Genomic DNA, 23,516 nt, shown 5'->3' on the forward strand with positions numbered 1-23,516 from the left:
CCGATCAATTATAAGAATCAGAATGCTATAAAATTCTAAATTAAAGATTAAGATTTTTCTGATTAACATGTGACACAAAATATTTTAAAGGGACACTCAAATACAACATGAAAGACAACAACATTTGCTGGTTATCCTGCCCCCCAAAAAAAAAACTCAAGTCCAGCGGGCTTATATGTTTTTCTCTACTGGATTTAATAATGAAAGATATTTAAAAGAAAAAAGAAAAAAGAAAAAACATGAAAAGCTATTATATAAATTTATTTCATTGAAAATTCTATGAAATCTTCACTTTTTTATATAATTTTGGTAAACTAATTACCCAAGTCCCACCAAAAACACAAAGCGTCGTGGAGGCGTGTACAACGTGATAACAATTCAGTATGGTCCACTCCTAATTAGTAATTACACGAAATTTCACGAAACATGGAGAATTTTCTCAGGACAGTTCATCAACTGCTCCTACTCTACCAACCAAGCGTTTATTTTCATTTCAAATTAAAAAAAAAAACATTATAAAACGAAGTACAGTAGTATTGTTCAGTTTGCTGAACCATATCTCAGCGGGACCCACTTTATTTCCAAAACGAACACGTGGCGTCCACAGAGAGGAATAAAAACAGAGTTCTTCTTCTTTCGAGCTTTTCATTTCATTCTAGACGCGTCTTTCCCAGAGAGGAATAACAATCTAAATTAAATAAAAAGAAAAGAAAAGAAAAGAAAAGAGAACAAGTGTGAGTCTTTCATTGGACTTTTATAGGCAAAGAAAGCGTTTTCATGCGTCAGGTAATTACAAATTACAAAACGAACGAGAAAGTTATGTGTGGTGAGAGCCAGAGGCAAAATCTTTCTTCTAGAAGCAAACGACGACAAGTAGCAAGAATCTTCATCTTTGCTTCAATGTCGTCGACAAAGATCGGATTTTGATTACTGGGTTTTGAAAAAGTCTGCGTCTTTGAGTCTCTTCTGCTTCTGGGTATTTGTAAAAGAGACGAAAGGTCGAGTTTTTGAGAGGATGATTCAACGGCTGGTTGTAACTGCTCTTCAGCTAGCGGAGCTGTCAGTGAGCTCCGTCGTTCACATGATGTATGGGCTTTACATATTCAGCTCCGCCGTCGCCGGAGATCTCACACAGACGTTGAGCGAGTCAATCTTCAAGTCCGAAACCACCGGCGAAGTCAAACGAAGTACAACTCAAGTCAATGATCTGCCTCCGATTGTTTTAGTCCACGGCATTTTCGGGTTTGGGAAAGGAGTAAGCAAAATAAAAAGATCTCTTCTCTTGTTTGATGTTTGTCTTTGGTTGATTGGGTTTTGGTGATTGCAGAGATTAGGTGGGTTATCGTACTTTGCTGGAGCTGAGAAGAAGGATGAGAGAGTGTTGGTGCCTGATCTGGGGTCTTTGACGAGTGTACACGATAGGGCTAGAGAGTTGTTTTATTACTTGAAAGGTGGAAGAGTTGACTATGGTGAAGATCATAGTAAAGCTTGTGGGCATTCTCAGTTCGGTCGTTTCTATGAGAAAGGTTTAGTCTGTGTTTTGTTTCTTTTTAAAGTAACTTTGGATTCACTCTTTGTGCTGATGAATCTGTTACTTTCAGGGGAGTATCAAGAATGGGATGAAGACCATCCTATTCACTTTGTTGGTCACTCTGCTGGTGCTCAAGTTGTTCGTGTCTTGCAGCAAATGCTCGCTGACAAGGTAATTTGAAAATAAAGACGAGCAGGATTTGGTTTTTAGTTGTTGTGTTATTGAAGTTGATTTGCTTGTGGTGTTACAGATGTTTGATGGTTATGAGAACACAAATGAGAACTGGGTTTTGAGTTTAACATCCTTGTCAGGAGCATTAAACGGAACTACACGAACATACCTTGATGGAATATCGTGAGTTTTTTTTTTTGCTCTATCTTTCTTATGATCTCTTACCTAACAATCTATGGCGTTATAATCCAAAATGTAAATGACAATGTCAGGCCAGAAGACGGGAAGTCTCTCAAACTCATATCTCTCCTGCAGATCTGTAAACTTGGAGTCGTAATGTATGACTGGCTCGACATTCCTTGGCTCAAATCCTATTACAACTTCGGGTTCGACCATTTCAACATGTCCTGGAAGAAAACAGGTTTGCGCGGTCTTGTCGACTGCCTCCTTGGAAACGCAGGCCCTTTTGCCTCATCTGGAGATTGGATCCTACCTGACCTCTCAATCCAAGGGTCCATGAAGCTAAATGCTAATCTCAAGACTTTCCCAAACACGTTCTACTTCAGCTACGCGACTAAGCGCACTAGAAAGCCTCTAGGGATGATGACTGTTCCTTCAGGTGTGATGGGGATCCATCCTCTGCTTTTCATCCGTGTGTTGCAGATGAGTCAGTGGCGGTTCCCTCGTGACATCCCTCTGCCTTATAAGGGTTACAGAGATGAAGATTGGCAGGACAATGATGGAGCGTTGAACACTATATCCATGACTCACCCACGGATCCCTGTTGAACACTCTAATCTCATTGTTCAGAGTGACTCAGATTGTCTCCCTCTCCAACCAGGCATTTGGTTAGTCTTTGATGATAGCTTCTCTTGAAGATTCAATGAAGATAGGAGACTTACCGTGTGTTTCTTGAATGTTTCTCCACAGGTACTACAAGATCGTGGAGGCGGATCATATTCTATTCATTGTGAACCGAGAGAGAGCTGGTGTGGAGTTTGATTTGATCTACGACAGTATCTTTGAACGGTGCAGGAAGCATGTATTCCGGAAGAGCCCTCAGACATTGCCGAACGAAGCTCAACAGCAGCTAGGAGGAGACCAAGAAGATTAGAGGGGCCAACAAATGTGTATAGCTTTCATGATTACTTTCGCTAAAGAAGTAGATTTCATTGTTAGTTCTGTTTTGTTTCTAAACATTCCTATGTCCGCACTCGAACTATACGCCTTTTTTTTTTAATTTAGTTGAGTTTCTAGCTTTAATAAAAGATTTAAAAGAGTTGTAAAAGAAGGTTTAACAACACCAAAACAAGGTACATCTTAAGACAAGACAATGCACGTACATAGACTAAGCTTTGTTAACCTTTTTTTTTATCATATCCTTGCGCTTCAAAATCCTTGTGTTGTTTCCTTTTGTCTCCAACAGCAGGTTGCTTGATATGCACTAGGCTTGGAACATAAGACGACAACATTACGCTACAGTTTCTGTCTATGCCTAAACGTTCTCTGAATTTCAGCTTTTTTAAGTATCCATCCTCTCCGACAATGTTAAACGTTTTGGAGTAACTCATGGCTACTTTCTTCTCCTCGTCAATAAAGAAACTACCAGAATTAAACAGAGGGTGAAGTTCCATTTCCGTTTCCACTGTCAAGAACTTGGTCCACGACACCTTTTCGGCCTCAATCTTTGTACTAATCCATATCTCAAACTCCAATTCACCAGCTTCGTTGATGCGAGAAAGTGAAAGAGCAAGCTTGTCTTCTCTAACACATGCTATAGTCACATCATCGTTAGCTCCAGCGTAGAACGGGAGAGGCAGAAGAGGACCAAAACTCTCACTTGTAAAATCGAAACAGATTATGTGATCGTCAAGCAAGTCTTGTCCTGTGTTTCTTTGTGAAGCAAGCCAGTATGTGTTTCCTTTGAGAGACACACCACCCCAATAAGGTAGTCTACGCGACGAGTTTGGAGTGATGTCAAGTCTCTTCCATGTGCTGGAGTCGAAATCGTAAATCTCATAACATGAATACTGGTGCATAGGTGTATCAAAAAACTTGTCTCTAAACCTCAATAATTTGTAGCCACGACAAGTTGAGCCTTTGTCCTCGTATCCGAGAGCGTATGTGAACCAGTTCCATCCGGCTGGGCGGTGAGAGTATGGAGACTCTATGGAACTAGTTTGACCCAAATATGGATTCCAAACAATATATTTGGTAACATCATCTCTCATTCTCAAGACGCATAACAATAAACCATCGCAGTGGAAAACTTGAGATATTTTAGTTTGTTTGTCTTTGCAAGTAAGCCTATCTTGGCACTCTATAAATGGATCTTCATTGACGCCGCCGAGAACGATTCTCACGAGATAAAGATTGCAACCCATACCCATCTTTGCGATCATCAGAGACTCACCTGATCTTATTTTATCAATATGCATCTTTGAAAAGCTTCGACTCTTGGATAAAGCTTCCCAATGTTTGCAGGTTAAACGCACTGCTCTCATTGATTTCAACGGAACCTTAGACAGAATCTCCTCAACCAAATTTTCCGGAAGGTCAGAGATCTTCGTCACTGTTTCAATCTGGACTGACTTGTCCTGAGACGAAGTGAAGATCATGTCGGCGTTGTTGACGGGAGCGGCGATGGCGCACACTGTGCCTTTCAAGACGAGTGAATCTAGTTTTTTTTTTTTAAATAAGAAACGAGACACTTTTATAGTTTAGCTTGCGTAGTTCGGCCGCCGAATTACTATCCAACTATATGGGCTTCAAAAGAAAAACACGTTTATACATTTATCAACTTTCCCACTAAAAGTTTTTATTTTTTTCAGATATTTTTTTAAAGAAATCTTCATATAAAATAATTTTAAGTTCTTATATACAATGAAAACTGAAGAAAAATATCACAAAAACAATCTGAAAATTAAACCATATCCACAATCCAGTCAATCCTATTCCCATAAACACTATTTACAAAATAATTTGTAAATGTGTCATTACCACATTCATTCTTAACAAGAAAAAATGGCATAATTTCTAAATAAATATGATATGTCATTGTGACATGTATATTTCTTTTATAAAGTTTTTTATTTTTTGACAATGATTTCTAAATAAGTTAATAACTAATAACTTATATCATAACTTTCTATATAAATATTTATTTTTAGCAATTTATTTTTGAAATATATTAATAACTAATAACTCATATATCACCATTAGTATATATATATATATATATATATATATATCAGTTTAATAAAAATAAACTTAATTTAAGTTCAAGTATTTTTTTACATCTAACTTCTATATCATATTTTGTATATATTATGTATATCGTTAAAATTAATTGTAAGTGTACATTATCAAATAAAAATAAATAAATTAATAGTAAGTAAATCAAAATTTTGTTGATAGATAATTGAATAAATTTGTTTAAATTTATTAGATCATCAGGTTCCTAAAACTGTTTTGCCACAAATATAGTCTCCATAAATGTATATTTTGCCTCTTCCGAATGAGTATCCGAACATTTAAATTCTATTTATAATAGTATCAGTACCTAAAATTAAAATTATAAATCAAATATATTAGTTATTTTTGGTATTTAATATTTATAGATAAAAAACACATATTTTAGATAAAAATACTCTAATAACATTATATCCATAGTTACTTTCAGAAGAAAAAAAGCCAATTTGCACTATATAAATTAAGTATTTTTGAGTTTTAAAATTATTATAGGTAGGTTTGAGTAGTTTGGATATAAAATAACTAAATCAAATCGAGTAGTTTGGTTATTAGGGTTAAAACCCGAACCCACCCAAACCCACCCGGATCCGACTTTAATCCAACCCGATTTTTTGTAACATCCGAATGGGACCATTTTAAAATAGATTTTCATTGTTAGTTATGTTTTTTTTTCTATACATCCTGTGTCCACCTGAATCATTCGCCTTTTTATTTGGTTGAGTTGTAGCTGTAATGACTTAAGAGTTGTAAAAGAAGGTTTATCAACACGAAAACAAGGTCAGCTTAAGAAAAGACAAAAATTAAGAAGAGTAATTAAATGCAAATACATAAACTAAGCTTTGTCAACTGAGACTAGTCACATCCTTGCGTTTTCAAGACGTTTTGTTGTTTCCTTTTGCCTCATTTTGCTTGATTTGCACTAAGCTTGGAGCTACATCAGAAGAGCTAAGAGTAACTGAAAGACATATATGAAAGACTATTCATCTTGGTTTTTCTCCTCGTTTTTGCAGGATATTAGACGCTGCTTACGCTTTTCAATAGCGGCAAGACTCAGACATAATTTGATCAAATCGTTGTTTTTCTAAGTCGCTTTGTTGACTTCCTCCTGCACCAGGTTGCTTGATATGCACTAAGCTTGGAGCATAAGAGCACACTTTTACCTTACCGTTTCTGTCTCTGCCTGCAAGTTCCAGCTTTTTAAAGTATTCAGCCTTTCCAACGATGTTAAATGTTTTGGAGTAACCCATTGCGACTTTCTTCTCCTCGTCAATAAAGAAACTTTTACTTGTAATCAGAGGGTAAGGAACGGTATCCACCACGCTCAATAACTTACTCCACAACACCTCTCCGGCCTCAATCTTAGCAGTAATCCATATCTCAAACTCCATTGGACCTACTTCGTTGTGAGTAATTAAAACCGCAAGCTTCTCTTCTCTAACACATGATAAAGTCACATCGTCATCACGCCCAACGTCAAAAGGGAGACGCAGAAGGGGATCAAAGCTCTCACTTGTAAAATCGAAACAGATTATATGATCGTCAAACTCGTCGACAGGGTTTCTTCCTTTTGTAGCAGGCTAGTAAGTGTTTCCCTTGAGAGTCACGCCACACTGGGAGTGATGTCAAGATCCTTCCATGAACTGGAGTCGAAATCGTAAATCTCATAACATGACCACACATCTATAAACCTCAAGAATTTGTAGCTACGAGACGATCCCTTGTCCTCGTATCCGAGAGCGAGACACAACCTCTTATGTCCCCATGAATATCTAGATTCTATCAACCTTGTTTGTCCCCAATAAGGATTCCAAACGACAACTTTGGTATGATCATCTTTCAAGACGCATAACAATAAACCGTCACAGTGAAAAACTTTAGATATCCTAGTTTGTTGGTTAAGCTTACCTTCCCACTCTATGATTGGATCTTCATTGTCCACGAGAACGACCCTCGTGAGATATAAATTGTAATCCATCACGGCGACTATCATAGACTCACCTTCCCTTACTGCTCTTATTTTATCAGCGTGCATCTTTGAAAATCTTGGACTCTTGAATAAAGCATCCCACTGTGTAGAGAGATGAAAGCATATTTATGAACCTTGAGGTTGAGTTGTGTAGAGAAATGAAAGCTTTAAGAGCAAAAGTGATAGAACAAAACGTGTATTCAATCCTTTATCATGTTACGATTCCCTTTGATGAACAAAGGAATCTAAACCCTTCTATTCACGTTTATCACGGTGGCTTATACGTTACGTGTGGTTTTATTACCGACACAAACGTAGTTCTTATTTAGAAAGAAGCTATAGAGACAAAGTGCAAAACCAAGAGAGAGGTAGAGGGAGGATAAAACGTGTATTATGTAGTCCCCTTTTATTTCTCGTGGTGTTTAGGGTTTTCTCTTATCAATTGTTTTTCTATTCAATTTAGGATTTTCCAGTTTTACCAAACGATTTTGTAAAACATTCTGGCTGTAAAAAGTAAAATATATAGATCATGAAGAGGTACATCGAAGACTAGAAGTTATGTGTTGTTTGAGTAAGAAGCTCTTTAGAGAGAGTTACAACAAGAAATAAGACATTTAAATCAAAATTTTAGGACCATTAGATGAAAAAATCAGACAATTATAACTGTCAGATTGTAACTCTTCAATTTAAAAAAAAAAAAAAAATTATGAAAAGGTATGTTCTTAAAGGATGTGCTGTTTAAATAGATAACTGTTTAAGGAAGAATTGCCAATATATATAATTTTTAAATTATGAAAAGTATGTTTGTTAACAGATGTGTTGTTTAAGTAGACAATTGTTAAAGAAAGAGTTGCCAATATAGTTTTCTTGATGATATCATCAAAAGTATTTTATGTCCATTTGATCAAAGAAAAAAACAAATTCTGACCATTGGATTAATTTTTTTTCCTATAAAAAAAGATGATGTCATAGGAGATTAAAATTTGGTTTGCTATTATATATAGATAGATCATCCAAACCCCACCAAATCCTATTGGTTAGATATTATTGACAAAATTTATATTTTCCAATAACCTGAAATTTGAATGAATTTATACAAAAGACTAATTCAATAAGCTTGGATTTCATATAAAATTATTGGACCAAAAATTTGTGTGGAATTTAACAATTTAAAAAATTGATGGATTTCTATAAGTTAAGTAAACTTAACAAATATTTATATGTATTTTTATTGATAGTTACTGAGTTTCATAGATTTGCATACATTTGTTTTTCAAAGAAATCTCCTTTTAGGTAAATATATAAAGGTCCTTTTAGAATCTTTCCAATTTTTTTTAATATAACATATATATCAGTAATTGACATTGATGCAAAGTTTCATCGTGAGCTTTTCTAGTTTCCTACATTGCTACACAAATTATATAGTGAAAATTAGAAAAAGGGGACACTTTGAACTTAGATTTGTCCCAATAAGATTTTTAGAAGATTATTTAGGGAAATAGGATTTAGATTAATGTTAATATACCATTATACCCTTAAATTATTCAATTTATTTTAGTTAAAAACCAATAAATAAAATATTTCGTAACTGATTTAATATTAAAACTAGGTGTTTTGTCCGCACATGCAACCTTAAATACTACCAATCATGCTTTATCTTAGTATTTAAAGCTACAACCAAAAAACTAAAACTACAGCAAAAGCATACAAAAAATGGTTGTAAAAATCATATTTTCTAAAGCCCCATCTTTTTAGCTGTAGAAAATTTTAAAGCTACATCCCTTAAAGCTAAATCAAAAAATTCTACAGATTAAATTCTAAAGTAAATTTTCGACAGTTACAGCCCAACCAATCACCCCATCTTCTTACGAATAATTTTTGGTTTATGTCTTATTAATTCAAAAAATAATATAAAAAATAATTATTAATGATTTAACAAAAATTTTAAATCAAACATCATATATATATATATATATGATGAATATTTCCATCAAAATATATATATATATATATATGTTTATTATTGTGATAATTTTTTTAAGCACTTATATATTAGCAATATTTTTGATATATTAATATTTAATTATAAATGGTTCTATATCTTAATGTCTTGTAATAAAAAAATATTTCCAGATAACAACAGTATATATATATATATATATATATATATATATATATATAAGAATTATCTTATTTATTTTTAAAAATATATGTTTTTATTTTGATATTTTTTCATATTAGTTTATAATCAATTAGCTAATATAACTTATAATCTATTATTATTAATATAAAATTCTTTTAAATTATATATTAAGCAAAAATACCTAAAATCATGGAGAATACAACACACAAACAAAATCAGCTTTTGATTGATTAATATTTAATTAGAAATTGTTCTATGTCTTAATCTCTTATAATAATAAAATTTTATTTTCCAGATAACAATAAAATATATATGTATAAGAATTATCTTATTTAAGTTTTTTTTTTAATTTTGATAATTTATTATATTAATTTATAATCAATTTCGTAATACAAAATATAATCCAAGATTATTAAAATAACAATTCATTTTAATTATAAAATTAACTTTTAAAAGCACTTATATATTTGAAATATTTTATAAAAATATTTTTGATTGATTAATATTTAATTATAATTTCTTTATATCTTAATGTTTTATAGTAAAAATATTATTTCAGATAACAACAAAATAATATGTAGAAGATTTATAGTATAGAAAAATATTTTTTTTTGATCATTTATCATATTAATTTATAATCAATTAGGTAATATGAAATACAATATAATATTATTAATATAAAATTCGTTTTAATTATATAATAGTCAAATACCTAAAATTATGGAAAACTTGACACATAACCAAATTCACTTCTCAAATAATAATATAGATTAAAAAAACAGAAGGAAAAAAAAAATAAACCCACGAGAGAAAAAAAAAACACTTAAATGGTTTTACCCTAGTTTTTCTTAGCTTTACTCCTTTCTCTAACGTAACTTCAACCTGTATCAATGGTGATTAGGGTTATGGAGAATCCTTGTTCATCGGAAATCATCTATATCCCTCTAGCGTCTTTGAAAATCTTCGATTTGTTCAATTTTTTTTGAAAATCAGTGATTTCTTCTTATGGGTTTGTATAGAAAATCATTCCAGGTTTGTTTCTTCTTTGATTCATCTGTTTTTGATCGATCTATCTAGGATTTAGGGTTTCTTCTTCTGTGTTTATCGAATCTGTTTTACAATGATTTTTTGTCTTTTTGATATGTTTCATTGAAAATAAAATTGTTTTCTTCTTAGATGATGAGTCTGTTGAGAAGAAAGAAGAGGAGAAAGAAGAAGAGGAGGATAAAGGAGAAGGGACTTTGACTTGAGGTATTATCTTTTAGTATCTAAAGTTTTGTAAGTTTGTGTTGATACTTGACTTGAGCCTTGAGGTATACTCTCCGTGACTCTGAGCACTGCTTACTTGCTTAGTGACTTAGTGTTGTCGAGAGAATGTTGTTATCATATCTCTGTTCTTGCATTGCATCCTTGCTGTCTTTGTAATTTTTGTATCACATCTCTACTCTTTGGTTCTAAATATGTCGCTGCTAAATACTTTGACTTTGGATCTTCCATGTTTCAATTTGAATTGTTATCTCAGAACATGACTGCTTTGGATCTTCCTTGTTTCTAAACACAAACGTATGTTAGCAATGAATGCTTTGTAGCTCACTTTGGTTTAATAGAATCATACGGATGTCTTGAGTCTGCGCACGTTGACTAGGTGGTCATTTACAAGGAGTCACAATGTGCTGAAGATGGGATGGACGTGAAGTATAGGCCCGAACCAAGTTCAAATCGCAAAGCCTTCACATGTAGTTGCAGTTACACATTAGAGATGTCAGATGAGTAACACGATGTGTACTACTATTATATGTATTTTTAGATTTTGTTATCATACTAGAATATGTTTTTTGTATCAATTCGTCACTTTGAAAACACTCAACACTATTCCATTGATCGTCTAATATTAGGTTTGAGTGCTTGTATCTGAATATCAAATCCAAACCTGAAGTAAAGTAAAAACATATAGAGAAGCAAAAATAAAGAAGGGCCAACCTGGTCTCGAACAGATTACCTATTGATCTGCAGTCATTTGCTCTACCAATGAGCTAAGGACCCTTGATGTTTAACCATATAAATCACATTAAATATCAGCTTCAAATATACAACCACATGATTCAGATGATGCATAAAAGAAAGAGATTGGAAGAGAAGTTATGGTTCGAGATTTCCACTCTTCACTGTAACTAGACATCCATTCACCAGATTTAACATAGATTAGAACCATGTTGTATTGATAGAGAGAAGAGATGATTATGTGGATGAAGAAGAGAAAAACACAAAGAATGAAGAGGAAAAGATCGTGGGAGTGAGAGGAGGAGAAAATATTATTTGAGAGATTTATGGTAGATTTAGTTTAGATTTAGGAAACATCTTTAACCGAATATGGAAGTTTTCATATTTTACGGATTTGCCTAGAATATGTATACTACCTACGCAAAACACAGTAGAGTAGGTGAGAAACATATTCTTCCTATATGTGTCATATAACGTAAAAGGCAGAACATGTTATGTCACGTAATCTAGCCAAGGCATATCGTTGAGTTGTGGCTATATGTCATTATCAAGCTGTAGGTGGACTGAATACATCTTTCTTGATTATAACGTAACAAATTCTAGACTTGTTAGAATATACAAGAAAGATTAGTTTACATTATATATCCTTGATATATCTATGTATAAAACTTAGTATCCGATTTCTAGGCTAAGTAGATAACCAAAATGAGTATTCTAACTGTAGCTAGAAGATTAAATTAATTATGATTCCACTTTAAAAAAAAAAACTTTTCAACCTATATATTGTCATACTTATGTTTCCAATAGTTTTCATATTTTTTAATATTTTTAAAATTCAGTTTACTATTTTTCCCCTAAAAGAAGGGTAAAGTACGTCCAAAATTGACCAAAGTATCAGAAGTTCTATTGTGACAAATAAAAATTCAAAATGTCCCATTTTTCTAATTTTGATCTGTTTTATGAGCTTCCTATATCATGATGTTTCAAGTTATTCTGACACCATTTCTTACACCATATTTTGTATTCCACTAGCTAGTTTTGCTTCCTAGATGCTGAGGTTAGAAAGATTCAGTTTTGTAGTTTTTATAAATGACGAAGTAAGAAATTGATGGTGGTACTTGGTACTTGGTAATAAGACAAATGGATAAACAAAACGGTTATTTTTGGTTCTGCGATTATCATTTCCCCATGGTTTGATTCTTGTTCTTCTAATATTGGTTCACACTCAGAAAGAATTGTCTAATGGTGTTATGTTCTTCACGTTACAATTTTGGACTAAAATGGGTAAATGCCAAAATCATCACTTTTTTGCGTAACAATCGGAACGAATACAATACGATGGACAATATCAAAAGTGTGTATTTTTGCACTACATAGATTTTGAAAATCTAAGGGATATACATATATTTTCAAAGTTGAGTCATAAAAAAATCATAAAAATTTTAGGCCTATTTAGCTAGAAATCAAAATTCAGAGGGGTAATTGCAGATCTATGCAAACTTTTTAATAATTGGCGAACCATGACAATTTTTCCATGAGTTGCCAATTATCTCCTTTACCCACACCTTCCTCGTTACCTGCTACCCGGGTTACTCGCAAATAATTAAATTTGTATTGAAAACGCAATACACTTGGCGAAACCGGTTACATTAATTTAAAACTATGATATTAGATATAGCAACCGGATGTAGCTCTAATAATTAAAGAGAGAAGAGTTTTGATATATTTTACAAATTGTTAGGACGGATGCTAAAGTTACCGGTCAACAATATTTTGACCTCTCGGTTTCACTATCATTTTCCCGGACCTCGCCTTTCAACTGCATTTCCGATCTGGTTCTGGGTCTTCCGTTATGTTCACCCAGTATTAATTCGTAGTCTGGTAAATTTGGGAACTCTTCAGGTTGTTTGCAACCGAATATACCTACAATGATTGCAGATAGAAGAGCTGTGAAATATTTTACAAATTGATGTGACGGGCGCGACAGTGTTATGATATTTTTTCCATTAAATTATTAAAATTTTCTCGTCAACAACATTTTGACGTGTCAGTCGACATTGTGTATTATTTAGTTGTGGATATGAGGACACTTTTGGTATTACCTCATTTTGCACAGTCTCTCTACCAGATACCCAATTACCTCCCATAACTTTGCTATCTAGTGCAAATTCCCAAAATTTTACACCCCAATAACAATAGAATTACAACATCAATGGTATCAAAACTTTTTAAATAATAAAAGATTTTGAATGAAATTTAAAACTCCTTAAACCAATAACAAGAAATTTTACTAAAATTTTAAAAATCTATAAACTAATAACCATGGAATCTTATAATTTTATAATTTATCTAAAATTCATCTAATAACCTCCATAAATGCTAGATACAATAAGAGAGGATTTGAAAAATAAAATGAAATCCTTTCAAATCCTTGAAAGACTAATCATCTCGTTTACTGACTCATAGAATTGTGGAGGAGTAGGAATGTCGTCACTATAGTGATCTTTGTTATCTGTGATATCTATGATCGGAGTGGTGGAGGGATGAGGCTCAAATTCTTTAACCTTCGAGGGAGAGATAGAAGTATTTGCGGAACACTCAAACTGAACAGAATATGGAGCTGGGACTCTATTTGAAAAAGGAACAATCTCTGCAGCTAGAGAACTTCTCTTTAGCAGTAGTGTCTGAGGTAATAGGGGAAACTTCTGTTACAGTTGTAATTTCTTTGATAGAGTCAGTGAACATAGGCATTTTATTTTAGTACAAAGTTCGACCAGATAGTGTGAGCTGGTCGAGATTTCTCTCCCAGGCACGAGTCCCCAGGCATTGACAAGGAAAAGGCTTCACGGGTTTCAAGGATGGTGACAACTCTCTAAACTTCCTCTGTTTAGAAAGTTTTTTCAAATCAAAACCACTACGCAACCCCCATCAACCCTAAAAGTTTGCCAAAAGAAGCTTCCTCCAAGAAACAACAACCCAGCAGAAAAAGTTCTACAATCTACACTGAAGAACCTTGGCTGCAAATCCCTGATTCTTCAAGACCCTTTGCAAGCAAGGCTTCTGTTGACGTTATCCGTGTTCTGTAAGCAACAATCCTGAAACCTCGTAAAATCCTTTTACGAGCTCGAAGTCGACTAGACGCTATGGCAAGAAGACTTACTGCGGCTGAGAAAGGCAAGGGTTTAGCCTCTGACCATGCTGAACCGCAGGTTAAGAGAATCAGAGCTCCATCTCTGGATACCTCGGCTCTGATTGAAGATAACTCACTAACACTGATTGAGGCTTACCAACCCACAAGAACAGAGGATAAGGACGCTCATTACCTCTCTCCCAAGGAAATGGAACATACAAGGAGATGTCGTGGGTTCAGATCTAGGCCATAACTGCTTTCAGTTTCGATTTGAGAAGGAAGAAGACCTGAGAGATGTCTTAGATAACAGACCCTACCACTTCGGTTACTGGATGGTTATCATCCAGAGATGGGAACCAATTATCTCGGAGACGTTTCCCTCTCTCATTCGTTTATGGGTTCGCATAAAGGGCCTACCACTCCATTTCTGGCATGAGACCATGGTCTGTAACATTGGAAAGGAGCTGGGAACCTATGAAAAATACGAACTCACGAAGACTTCTGCGAGAATTAGAGTGTTGGTAAATGGCCTCAAACCTCTCACCAAAGAGTACATTATTGAATATGGATCTGGAGAAGAGAGTAAGATTACCTTGGAGTATGAGCGTTTGGAAAATCACTGCTCCATCTGCCTCTGCCTCTCCCAGAGAAGCGAGATATGCCCTTCTCTGCCAGAAAAAGATAATCAACAAAAGCGTCAAGATCTGGAACCTGAAGTGGAAAGCTATATTCCACCAAAAGAGACCATGGGAGAATATCAGTCTGATAATCACCCCAAACGGGTAATAAGTGAAAACGTGGAGAAGTATAGATCTCACAACGACTTCGGTAAACGAGTGGACCGCCATGGGAGAAGATATGGAGAAAGAATCAGCACCAGACATACCAGAAACCCTCCACCGTTGAAGGAACAAGTCTCACCTCACCAGATGGACGCTAGAAGGAGTCGTCATGAGCCTCAAGACAAAGCAGAGTACTCCTCCCCCCAGTACACAAAACAAAGAAGACATCATCCCTACGAATCATCCCGTAGAGGACCTTTGTTCCCCCAGAAGGACGTAAGGGAGTGGAGAGTTAAACAGAACCTTGACACAAGACAAAAGGAATCAACCCCAACATCTACAAGACAAGCTCCTGCTCCCCCTGTTCCACAAGAGCAAACTTTACAGGATCTAGACGTAAACCTCCAAACTCAAACCAGAGAAGAGATCATGGAACAGCTACAAGAGTATACGAGACAGTACCTGAGTTGTGAAGACCCAACTGAAGCGGCGGCAAGACGTATATGAGTACTTGCTGGAGATGCACGAGGTGAAATGGAGGAGATTGTGAACCGTCTTCTGACCACAAAATTTCACCCCCAAGGCGCTGAGCCCCCCCCCCCTGTAATCAACAAAAGCGTCAAGATCTGGAACCTGAAGTGGAAAGCTATATTCCACCAAAAGAGACCATGGGAGAATATCAGTCTGATAATCACCCCAAACGGGTAATAAGTGAAAACGTGGAGAAGTATAGATCTCACAACGACTTCGGTAAACGAGTGGACCGCCATGGGAGAAGCTATGGAGAAAGAATCAGCACCAGACATACCAGAAACCCTCCACCGTTGAAGGAACAAGTCTCACCTCACCAGATGTACGCTAGAAGGAGTCGTCATGAGCCTCAAGACAAAGCAGAGTACTCCTCCCCCCAGTACACAAAACAAAGAAGACATCATCCCTACGAATCATCCCGTAGAGGACCTTTGTTCCCTCAGAAGGACGTAAGGGAGTGGAGAGTTAAACAGAACCTTGACACAAGACAAAAGGAATCAACCCCAACATCTACAAGACAAGCTCCTGCTCCCCCTGTTCCACAAGAGCAAACTTTACAGGATCTAGACGTAAACCTCCAAACTCAAACCAGAGAAGAGATCATGGAACAGCTACAAGAGTATACGAGACAGTACCTGAGTTGTGAAGACCCAACTGAAGCGGCGGCAAGACGTATATGAGTACTTGCTGGAGATGCACGAGGTGAAATGGAGGAGATTGTGAACCGTCTTCTGACCACAAAATTTCACCCCCCCTGAGCCCCCCCCCCCCCCCCCCCCCCCCCCCCCCCTGTAATCACACATATCACAGGCCCTCAGACTCAAACTGCAGAGCAAGTTCTGGAGGATATACAGGAAGCTACAAACCAATACCTCAGCTGTACGGACCCAACTGAAGCAGCAGCAAGACGTCGGAGAGTAATCGAGGGAGAAGCAAGTGGGGAAGTAGAAGAAACAGTAGCAGAAATCATGGCATCAAGTTCCCTCCCTGTGGTACAACAAAGCCATAATGAAGAGATTATGGGAAACGATCCTTCAGAGGCAATGAATGAAGCTCACAACCAAGATACTCGTAGCAGAATAGAGGAAAAAGGAAGAGAGACTCCACGCAGAAGAAGGATGAAACCTGCAACCACAAGATCATCTGCTGGTAACCCAAATATACTGAGGGGAGCTAGCTCCAAAAAGAGAAATTTATCAAGTCTAAGGAATTTACCTGCTAGAAGAAGCAGCGCAGTGCAGAATAGGAACTACTCCACCAAAGCAGCCATCGAAGGTGCCTCTTGGACGAGCAACCCAGTGATCCAACTCATCCCTGCAATGACTAGAGAGAAGGAGGATTTTCGGGCTGCTCCACACCCGGCTCCTTAGTCATAGCATGCTGGAATTGTTGCGGTTTGGGGAATTCCGCAACAGTCCAGAGACTTAAGGAGATACACAAGAGAAACAAACCCGACATTATCTTCTTAATGGAAACAAAAAACTCAGATGAAAAAACCCTGCAACAACTACAATGGCTCAACCCTCAAAACTATTTTACGGTGCCACCAGAAGTACCAAGAAGTGGGGGTCTGATTCTGATCTGGAAAAATGACATTGCTCTCACAGTCAATTCAGCTACTAAAAACTACATCGATACAAACATTTCCTTTAAAGGTGTTTCCTTCCACTCAACCTTTGTCTACGGAGAACCAGATCAGTCAAGAAGACAAATAGTATGGGATTCTCTATCAAACCTACAAGGAGACAACTCTTCTCCTTGGTTCCTATCAGGGGATTTCAACGAACTTATTGACAACTCAGAAAAGTGTGGAGGACCTGACAGAGCGGAGGGTACTTTCAGTGCATTTAGAACTTTCCTATCTACACATGACCTCTTCGATCTAAGGCACAGCGGAAGTTTCAATTCTTGGAGAGGGCAAAGACACTCTCACTTGGTCCAATGTAGACTAGACAGAGCCATTTGTAACACAGAGTGGTCAGACCTCTTCCCCTCTTGTCGAAGCCAATACATGCGCTATGAGGGCTCTGACCACCGCCCACTGATCTCATTCCTGGACACTAGACAAAAGAGGGGGAATGAAATCTTCAGGTTCGATAGAAGACTAAAAGACAATCAGGAGATCAAAGAGATTGTCAAGCAAGTATGGGAAAGCAACTCTCACCTTCAGGTTGAGGAAAAACTGTCTCTATGTCGCAAAGCTATATGTAGATGGAGTAAAATATTTTATGAGAACAGTAGACAAGCTCTAGAAAGGTTAAAGGGTGATCTTGACGTGGCGATGTCAGACCCTATCCCAAATGATGCGCTAATCAGAGAGATAAATGAGAAACTGATGCTTACCTACAAGGAGGAGGAGAACTTCTGGAAGCAGAGAAGTCGGCAGCTATGGTTATCTTTGGGAGATGAAAATATGGGATACTTCCACGCCTCTACAAAAGGAAGAAAGGCAAAAAACAGGATGTCAGTTATAGAGGATGATGATGGTCTGCCTTGTTACGAAGAGGAGCAAATCTCAAAAGTGTTCAGTGATTACTACAACAAGCTCTTCACGTCTTCACCTTCAGATGGAATGCATATTATAGAGGAGGCCCTGAGTCCCTGCATTACTGAAAAAACAGAACGTAATGTTAACTGCGAACCCAACCTGTAAGGAAATAAAGGATGCTACCTTCGCCATTCACCCGGATAAAGCCCATGGCCCAGATGGATTCTCAGTTGCATTTTTCCAATCAAACTGGGAGATAACCGGCCCAGCAATATGTCGAGAAATCCAGCAGTTCTTCAGGACATGAACCCTTGCTGCGACAGTCAATCATACGTATGTTAGATTGATCCCGAAGAACCTGGAAGCAACAACCGCAACAGATTTCAGACCCATAGCGCTCTGTAACATTTATTACAAGATCATATCAAAGCTGCTATCCCTAAGACTCAAGAAAGTGTTGAGCTCCATCATATCTGAGAACCAATCAGCATTCATACCCGGGAGATCGATCACAGACAATGTTCTGATTACCCATGAAGTTTTGCATTATCTTAAAACAACTACTGCTAAAAAACAATGCTCCATGACAGTGAAGACTGATATGTCTAAAGCTTATGATAGGCTGGAGTGGAAGTTTGTGGCAAAGGTCATGGAGAGACTCGGTTTTCACAGTAAATGGATAGGCTGGATTATGGAGTGTATTTCTACAGTCTCCTACTCTTATCTAATCAATGACAGTGTGTATGGACTAATCAAACCAAGTAGAGGAATCAGACAAGGGGATCCTATCTCACCCTACCTCTTTATTCTATGTGGAGAGGTCCTATCAGGTTTGTGTAAAAAGGCAGCAAGAGAAGGAACCTTACAGGGAGTGAGAGTCGCACAAGGAAGCCCACAGGTTAACCACTTGCTATTTGCTGATGATACAATGTTCTTCTGCTCCACATCTCCAGCCTCCTGCCAATAACTGAAGGAGATACTTACAAGTTATGAAGCAGCTTCAGGGCAACAAATAAATAAAAACAAATCAGCGATCACCTTCGCCAAGCAAACCCCTCCAGCAAACAAAGAGGAAGTAAAAAGAATTCTAGAAATCTCAAGTGAGGGAGGAGAAGGCAAGTATTTGGGAGTACCTGAGAACTTTGGAAAGCGCAAGAGAGACCTCTTCACAACCATTGTGGACAAAATCCGACAGAGAGCACTGAGTTGGTCATCAAAACGCCTCTCCAAGGCTGGCAAATTGACTATGTTGAAAGCGGTCCTCACTGCAATCCCAACCTATCCAATGTCTTGCTTTGAGCTTCCAATGAGTATGTATAAGCGGATCCAATCTGTGCTCACACGGTTCTGGTGGGATGGATCAGATAACAAAAGGAAGATGAGTTGGGTAGCATGGAGCAAACTAACTAAATCAAAAGCTGAGGGAGGACTTGGATTCAGAGACATTCAGTTATTCAATCAGGCACTACTGGCTAAGATTGCGTGGAGAATTATCACTGTACCTGATAGCTTACTGGCAAGAGTACTTCGTGGCAAGTATTGCCATAAAAAGAATTTCCTGATTGTTGACCTCCCGGCAACTTGCTCTCATGGATGGAGAGGGATTATACAAGGAAGAAACCTGTTACGATAGAACTTAGGAAAATCCATTGGCAATGGTATGACAACAAAGATTTGGAGCGACTCATGGCTGTCCCTAGATGAGCAAGTGAAGATATGCGGACCTATACAAGAAGAAGCTCTGACATGAGAGTCTCGGATCTACTCACCGATGATATGAAATGGAATACGGAGAGAATTGCAAGATTTGTACCTGAATTCAAGGAGAGAATCTTGAATCTACAACCAAGTCAAGTAGGAGCTGAAGACAGTTTCATCTGGCACCCTCTTCCTTCAGGTATCTACACAACAAGATCCAGGTACAATTCAGTTGCAAACGGTTCTAGAGAACAAAGGGAAGTAGTATCACCAAACGAGTTTAATTGGATCAAGGACGTGTGGAACTTATCTTGTTCCCCCAAGCTAAAGACTTTCCTTTGGTCGGTGCTCCGGGACGCGATCCCTCTAGGAGAAAATTTGCAGAGAAGAGGCATTACAGACGTGAGATGCCCAAGATGCAAGGAAATTGAATCTCCTTTACATATTTTCCTCTTGTGTCCATTTGCAAAGGAAGTCTGGTCTAGAATACCTCTGAAAGAAGCAGTTCACATAGCTGCAGCAGACACCTTCTCTACAGCAGTGGTCCGGTTTCGTACATCAATCTGTCTCCCCCCCCCCACAGGAGTAACAACAACCGTATTCCCTTGGGTGTGCTGGACTATTTGGAAAGACCGGAACTTGCTTGTCTTCAAAGGCAAACCATCTTCACCTGAGGAAACAGCATCAAGAAGTTTAGCTCTAGCTAGAGAATGGGGAGCAGCGCAACTGAAGAATCCTAAAGCCACCAATCTAGATCAATATCATACTCACCTACGCCGAAGTCCGAGTATAGATATGGCGCCACATCCCCCTCTCTCGACCATAACAACGATTAAGACAGATGCGGCGTGGGATTCAATCTCTTGTAAAGCCGGTTTAGCTTGGATTTTATGGGATAATTTGGGGAAGGAAATTACCAGAGGATCATCGTTTCAGGATCACGTCGCCTCACCACTGATAGCTGAAGCTTTAGCAGTCAGAGAGGGACTCCGTTTGGCAGGAAACCAAGAGATTGCGAATCTCAGGCTTCACTCCGACAACTTAACGCTCATTGGATCAATTAACGACAAGAAGCAGAGGAAGGAATTTCTGGGAATCGTCAAGGATATCCACCTTCTATCATCTGCATTTGTTTCAATTTCTTTTTTCTCATATCGTTAGGAAGAACAATGAGGATGCTGATGCTCTGGAAAAGTAAACCCTCAGATTATCTATGTTGTAATGGACCCCTCATGGGCTGGGCTTTATGCCTATTTTAATTTGAAGTATTTTAGTGACAAAAAAAAAGAGTCAGTGAACATAGAACATGTGATCCAACGTAGAACATTCTGTTACTTATCTGATCCAACGTAGATAAATATATCGAGAATCTAAGCTTTCTTATTTTGTTGAATTTAATTGGAACAAAGCATCTAAAGTGGAAAATTCTTTATTAGTATTCAGTAAGACAAGGCATTTCCTCAACCCAAGAGATGATATATATATATATATGGAGGAGAAGTCGAAAACCTAAGTAATACAAAACTATAATTAAACCCTAAAACTCATCATCCAAAAAAATGTAACATATATAAGAAAAAGATGAAACCAAACCGTGTTTTCCTCCTGCAGATTACCACCAAACCGTGCCGCGCTTATTAAGTGAGACAAGGCTCGACATGTTTTGATCACATCGTTGCTTTTCTAAGTCGTTTTGGTGTTTCCTTTTACCTACTGCAGCAGGTTGCTTAATTTGCACTAGGCTTGGAACATAAGAACACGCCTTTGCCCTACAGTGTATGTTTCCCCCTAAACGTTCTACGAATTTCAGTTTTTTATAGTATCCAGCCTCTCCAGCAATGTTGAAAGTTTTGGAGTAGTCTTCTTCAAAACCCATGGCGACTTTCTTGTCCTCGTCAATAAAGAAACTATCACCTGTAATCAGAGAGTTATGATCCGGTTCTAACACTCTCAAGAACTTGCTCCACAACACCTTTTCGGCCTCAATCTTAGTAGTAATCCATATCTCAAACTCCATTGGACCTGCTTCGTTGTGCGTAAGTAAAACCGCAAGCTTCTCTTCTCTAACATATGATAAAGTCACATAGTCCTCATCACCAGCGTCAAACGGGAGACGCAGAAGGGGACCAAAACTCTCACTTGTAAAATCGAAACAGATAATGTGATCGTCAATCACATCGTTTGTGTTTCTTTGTGAAGCAGGCCAGTAAGTATTTCCTTTGAGAGACACACCAGGCTGATGACATAGTATACGCCAGTGTGGAGTGATATCAAGAGACTTCCATAAACTAGAGTCGAAATCGTAAATCTCATACCATAGAAATTCGTCTCTGGTCTTATAGTCAACGCACTGATCTATAAACCTCAAGAATTTGTAGCTAGGACAAGAACCCTTGTCCTCATATCCTAGAGCGTAACTGAACATGTCCCGTCTATATGGGCGATGAGAATATCTAAATTCTAAACACCTTGTTTGACACCAATACGGATTCCAAACAATAGCTTTGGTATCATCATCGTCCAAGACGCATAACAATAAACCGTCACAGTGGAAAACTTGAGATATCTTATTTTATTTGTTAAGTTTACCTTTACACTCTATAAATGGATTTTCATTGTCCACGAGAGTGACCTTCATGAGATATAGATTGTAATCTATCATTGCGATCATCAGAGACTCACCTTCTTTTACTGCCCTTAGTTTACCAATATGCATCTTTGAAAAGCTTCTGTTTTTGGATAAAGTGTCACATTCTTTGCAAGTTAATCGCACTGTTCTCATTGATTTCAGGGGAATCCTATAGAGGATCTCCTCTACCAAATTTACCGGAAGATCGGAAATCTTAGTGATCTAATTTATTAAAATGAAGTATAAATAAAAAATAACTCTTGGACTTACACAATCTTTACAATTCAATACCACTGGAAATTAAATAAATTATTCCTTCAATAATGTTTGCCTTTTTCCAATTTTTCAAGTAGCATATAATTTCCTACAATAATTACAACTAACAAAATTTAAGGAAATAGTCAAATAGTGTTAAAAATATTTTGCTTTCCCACCAAATCATTTGTCCTCCAATATCGACACCAAGCATAGTTTATATTATGATAATCCTTCCTTTTGCTTATTTAACCTGCACCAACAGCAAAGTTATGTAAATTAAATGGGTAATTCAATTCATAGAAAAAGATAAACTAACAATCATTCTTCATGCAGTTGAACGATTTGATTAAGCTCTTAATTCTTTCTTCCAATATGACCAGCTTAGTATATGCTAATCATTCATAATTCATATGTACAATTAATTATTTATCCTATAAGATCTACTATTAACGCTTATAAGATATTTCGTCCCCACCCAATATCTTCTACATAGAATTCCAAAATCTACTAATTTGGCAGATTCAAACTCGATTACCCCTACAATTGCAGAACAAGCAAGAGAATATATGAAATTCGAATCATAACCACTAAGTTTTTTAAGTAAATTTGAATATATGAATAAACACAAAATCTATACTATTAAAACAGAAATCAAAATAGCTTTTATGTATGATTTTTAAGTTAAAATCCATTGAATTTTTTATTAAATAAGTTTTTGTATTAATTTAATAATATGCTAACAGTATCACATACCATCCTAACAATAAATGTGAAGTTATTTTGAGCATTCATATCTTTTTCAGAATATACTATTAATGTTCACTTAATACCGTAGCCTATCCTGACATGTTTATTATGAATCGTGCCATGAATTTTATTCATTTATAGAAGTTTTATTAACATTATTTTTGTCAGGTATTAGAGGATGATTGGTAA

At 36.7% G+C, this 23,516-nt stretch overlaps 3 protein-coding genes across 4 annotated transcripts; 1 reads left to right on the forward strand and 2 right to left on the reverse strand.

Moving 5' to 3' along the window:
* The first annotated feature begins 766 nt into the window (after positions 1–766).
* On the forward strand, positions 767–2,990 carry LOC103840773 (lipase). The gene is made up of 6 exons (XM_009117292.3): positions 767–1,255; positions 1,328–1,526; positions 1,602–1,702; positions 1,782–1,885; positions 1,975–2,550; positions 2,633–2,990. Exons 1-6 carry the CDS (start codon positions 1,016–1,018, stop codon positions 2,814–2,816), a joined length of 1,404 nt encoding a protein of 467 aa, XP_009115540.1. The 5' UTR covers positions 767–1,015; the 3' UTR covers positions 2,817–2,990.
* LOC103840772 (F-box protein At2g38590-like) lies at positions 2,957–22,535 on the reverse strand. 2 transcript variants are annotated; one of them, XM_009117291.3, is made up of 3 exons: positions 22,449–22,535; positions 6,860–7,025; positions 2,957–4,379 (listed from the first exon to the last, which is right to left on the reverse strand). In XM_009117291.3, the coding sequence occupies exons 1-3, from the start codon at positions 22,473–22,475 to the stop codon at positions 3,061–3,063; spliced, it is 1,512 nt and encodes a 503-aa protein (XP_009115539.2). In that variant the 5' UTR covers positions 22,476–22,535; the 3' UTR covers positions 2,957–3,060. The 2 variants fall into 2 exon arrangements, with proteins under 2 accessions (XP_009115539.2, XP_033135168.1); XM_033279277.1 differs by lacking the exon at positions 22,449–22,535 and having other exon boundaries at positions 2,957–4,524; positions 4,568–7,019.
* LOC117128011 (F-box protein At2g38590-like) lies at positions 13,669–22,432 on the reverse strand. The gene has a single exon (XM_033279279.1). It carries the CDS (start codon positions 22,116–22,118, stop codon positions 21,306–21,308), a length of 813 nt encoding a protein of 270 aa, XP_033135170.1. The 5' UTR covers positions 22,119–22,432; the 3' UTR covers positions 13,669–21,305.
* Positions 22,536–23,516: the final 981 nt, after the last annotated feature.

This window comes from Brassica rapa, chromosome A09 (assembly GCF_000309985.2).
Source record: "Brassica rapa cultivar Chiifu-401-42 chromosome A09, CAAS_Brap_v3.01, whole genome shotgun sequence".
Classification (NCBI taxonomy): domain Eukaryota; kingdom Viridiplantae; phylum Streptophyta; class Magnoliopsida; order Brassicales; family Brassicaceae; genus Brassica; species Brassica rapa.

Bases quoted from the DNA above. Each gene is read 5' to 3' on its own strand.
- LOC103840773 (XM_009117292.3), top strand. From the start codon at position 1,016: ATGATTCAACGGCTGGTTGTAACTGCTCTTCAGCTAGCGGAGCTGTCA. The intron at 1,256-1,327 runs GTAAGCAAAATA...TGGTGATTGCAG, and splicing joins TTTTCGGGTTTGGGAAAGGA to AGATTAGGTGGGTTATCGTA. The intron at 1,703-1,781 runs GTAATTTGAAAA...GTGGTGTTACAG, and splicing joins AGCAAATGCTCGCTGACAAG to ATGTTTGATGGTTATGAGAA.
- LOC117128011 (XM_033279279.1), bottom strand. From the start codon at position 22,118: ATGTTCAGTTACGCTCTAGGATATGAGGACAAGGGTTCTTGTCCTAGC.
- LOC103840772 (XM_009117291.3), bottom strand. From the start codon at position 22,475: ATGAGAACAGTGCGATTAACTTGCAAA. The intron at 7,026-22,448 runs GAATGTGACACT...CATCTCTCTACA, and splicing joins CAGTGCGATTAACTTGCAAA to CAGTGGGATGCTTTATTCAA. The intron at 4,380-6,859 runs GTAAGCTTAACC...AAAAAAAACTAG, and splicing joins TCCAATCATAGAGTGGGAAG to ATTCACTCGTCTTGAAAGGC.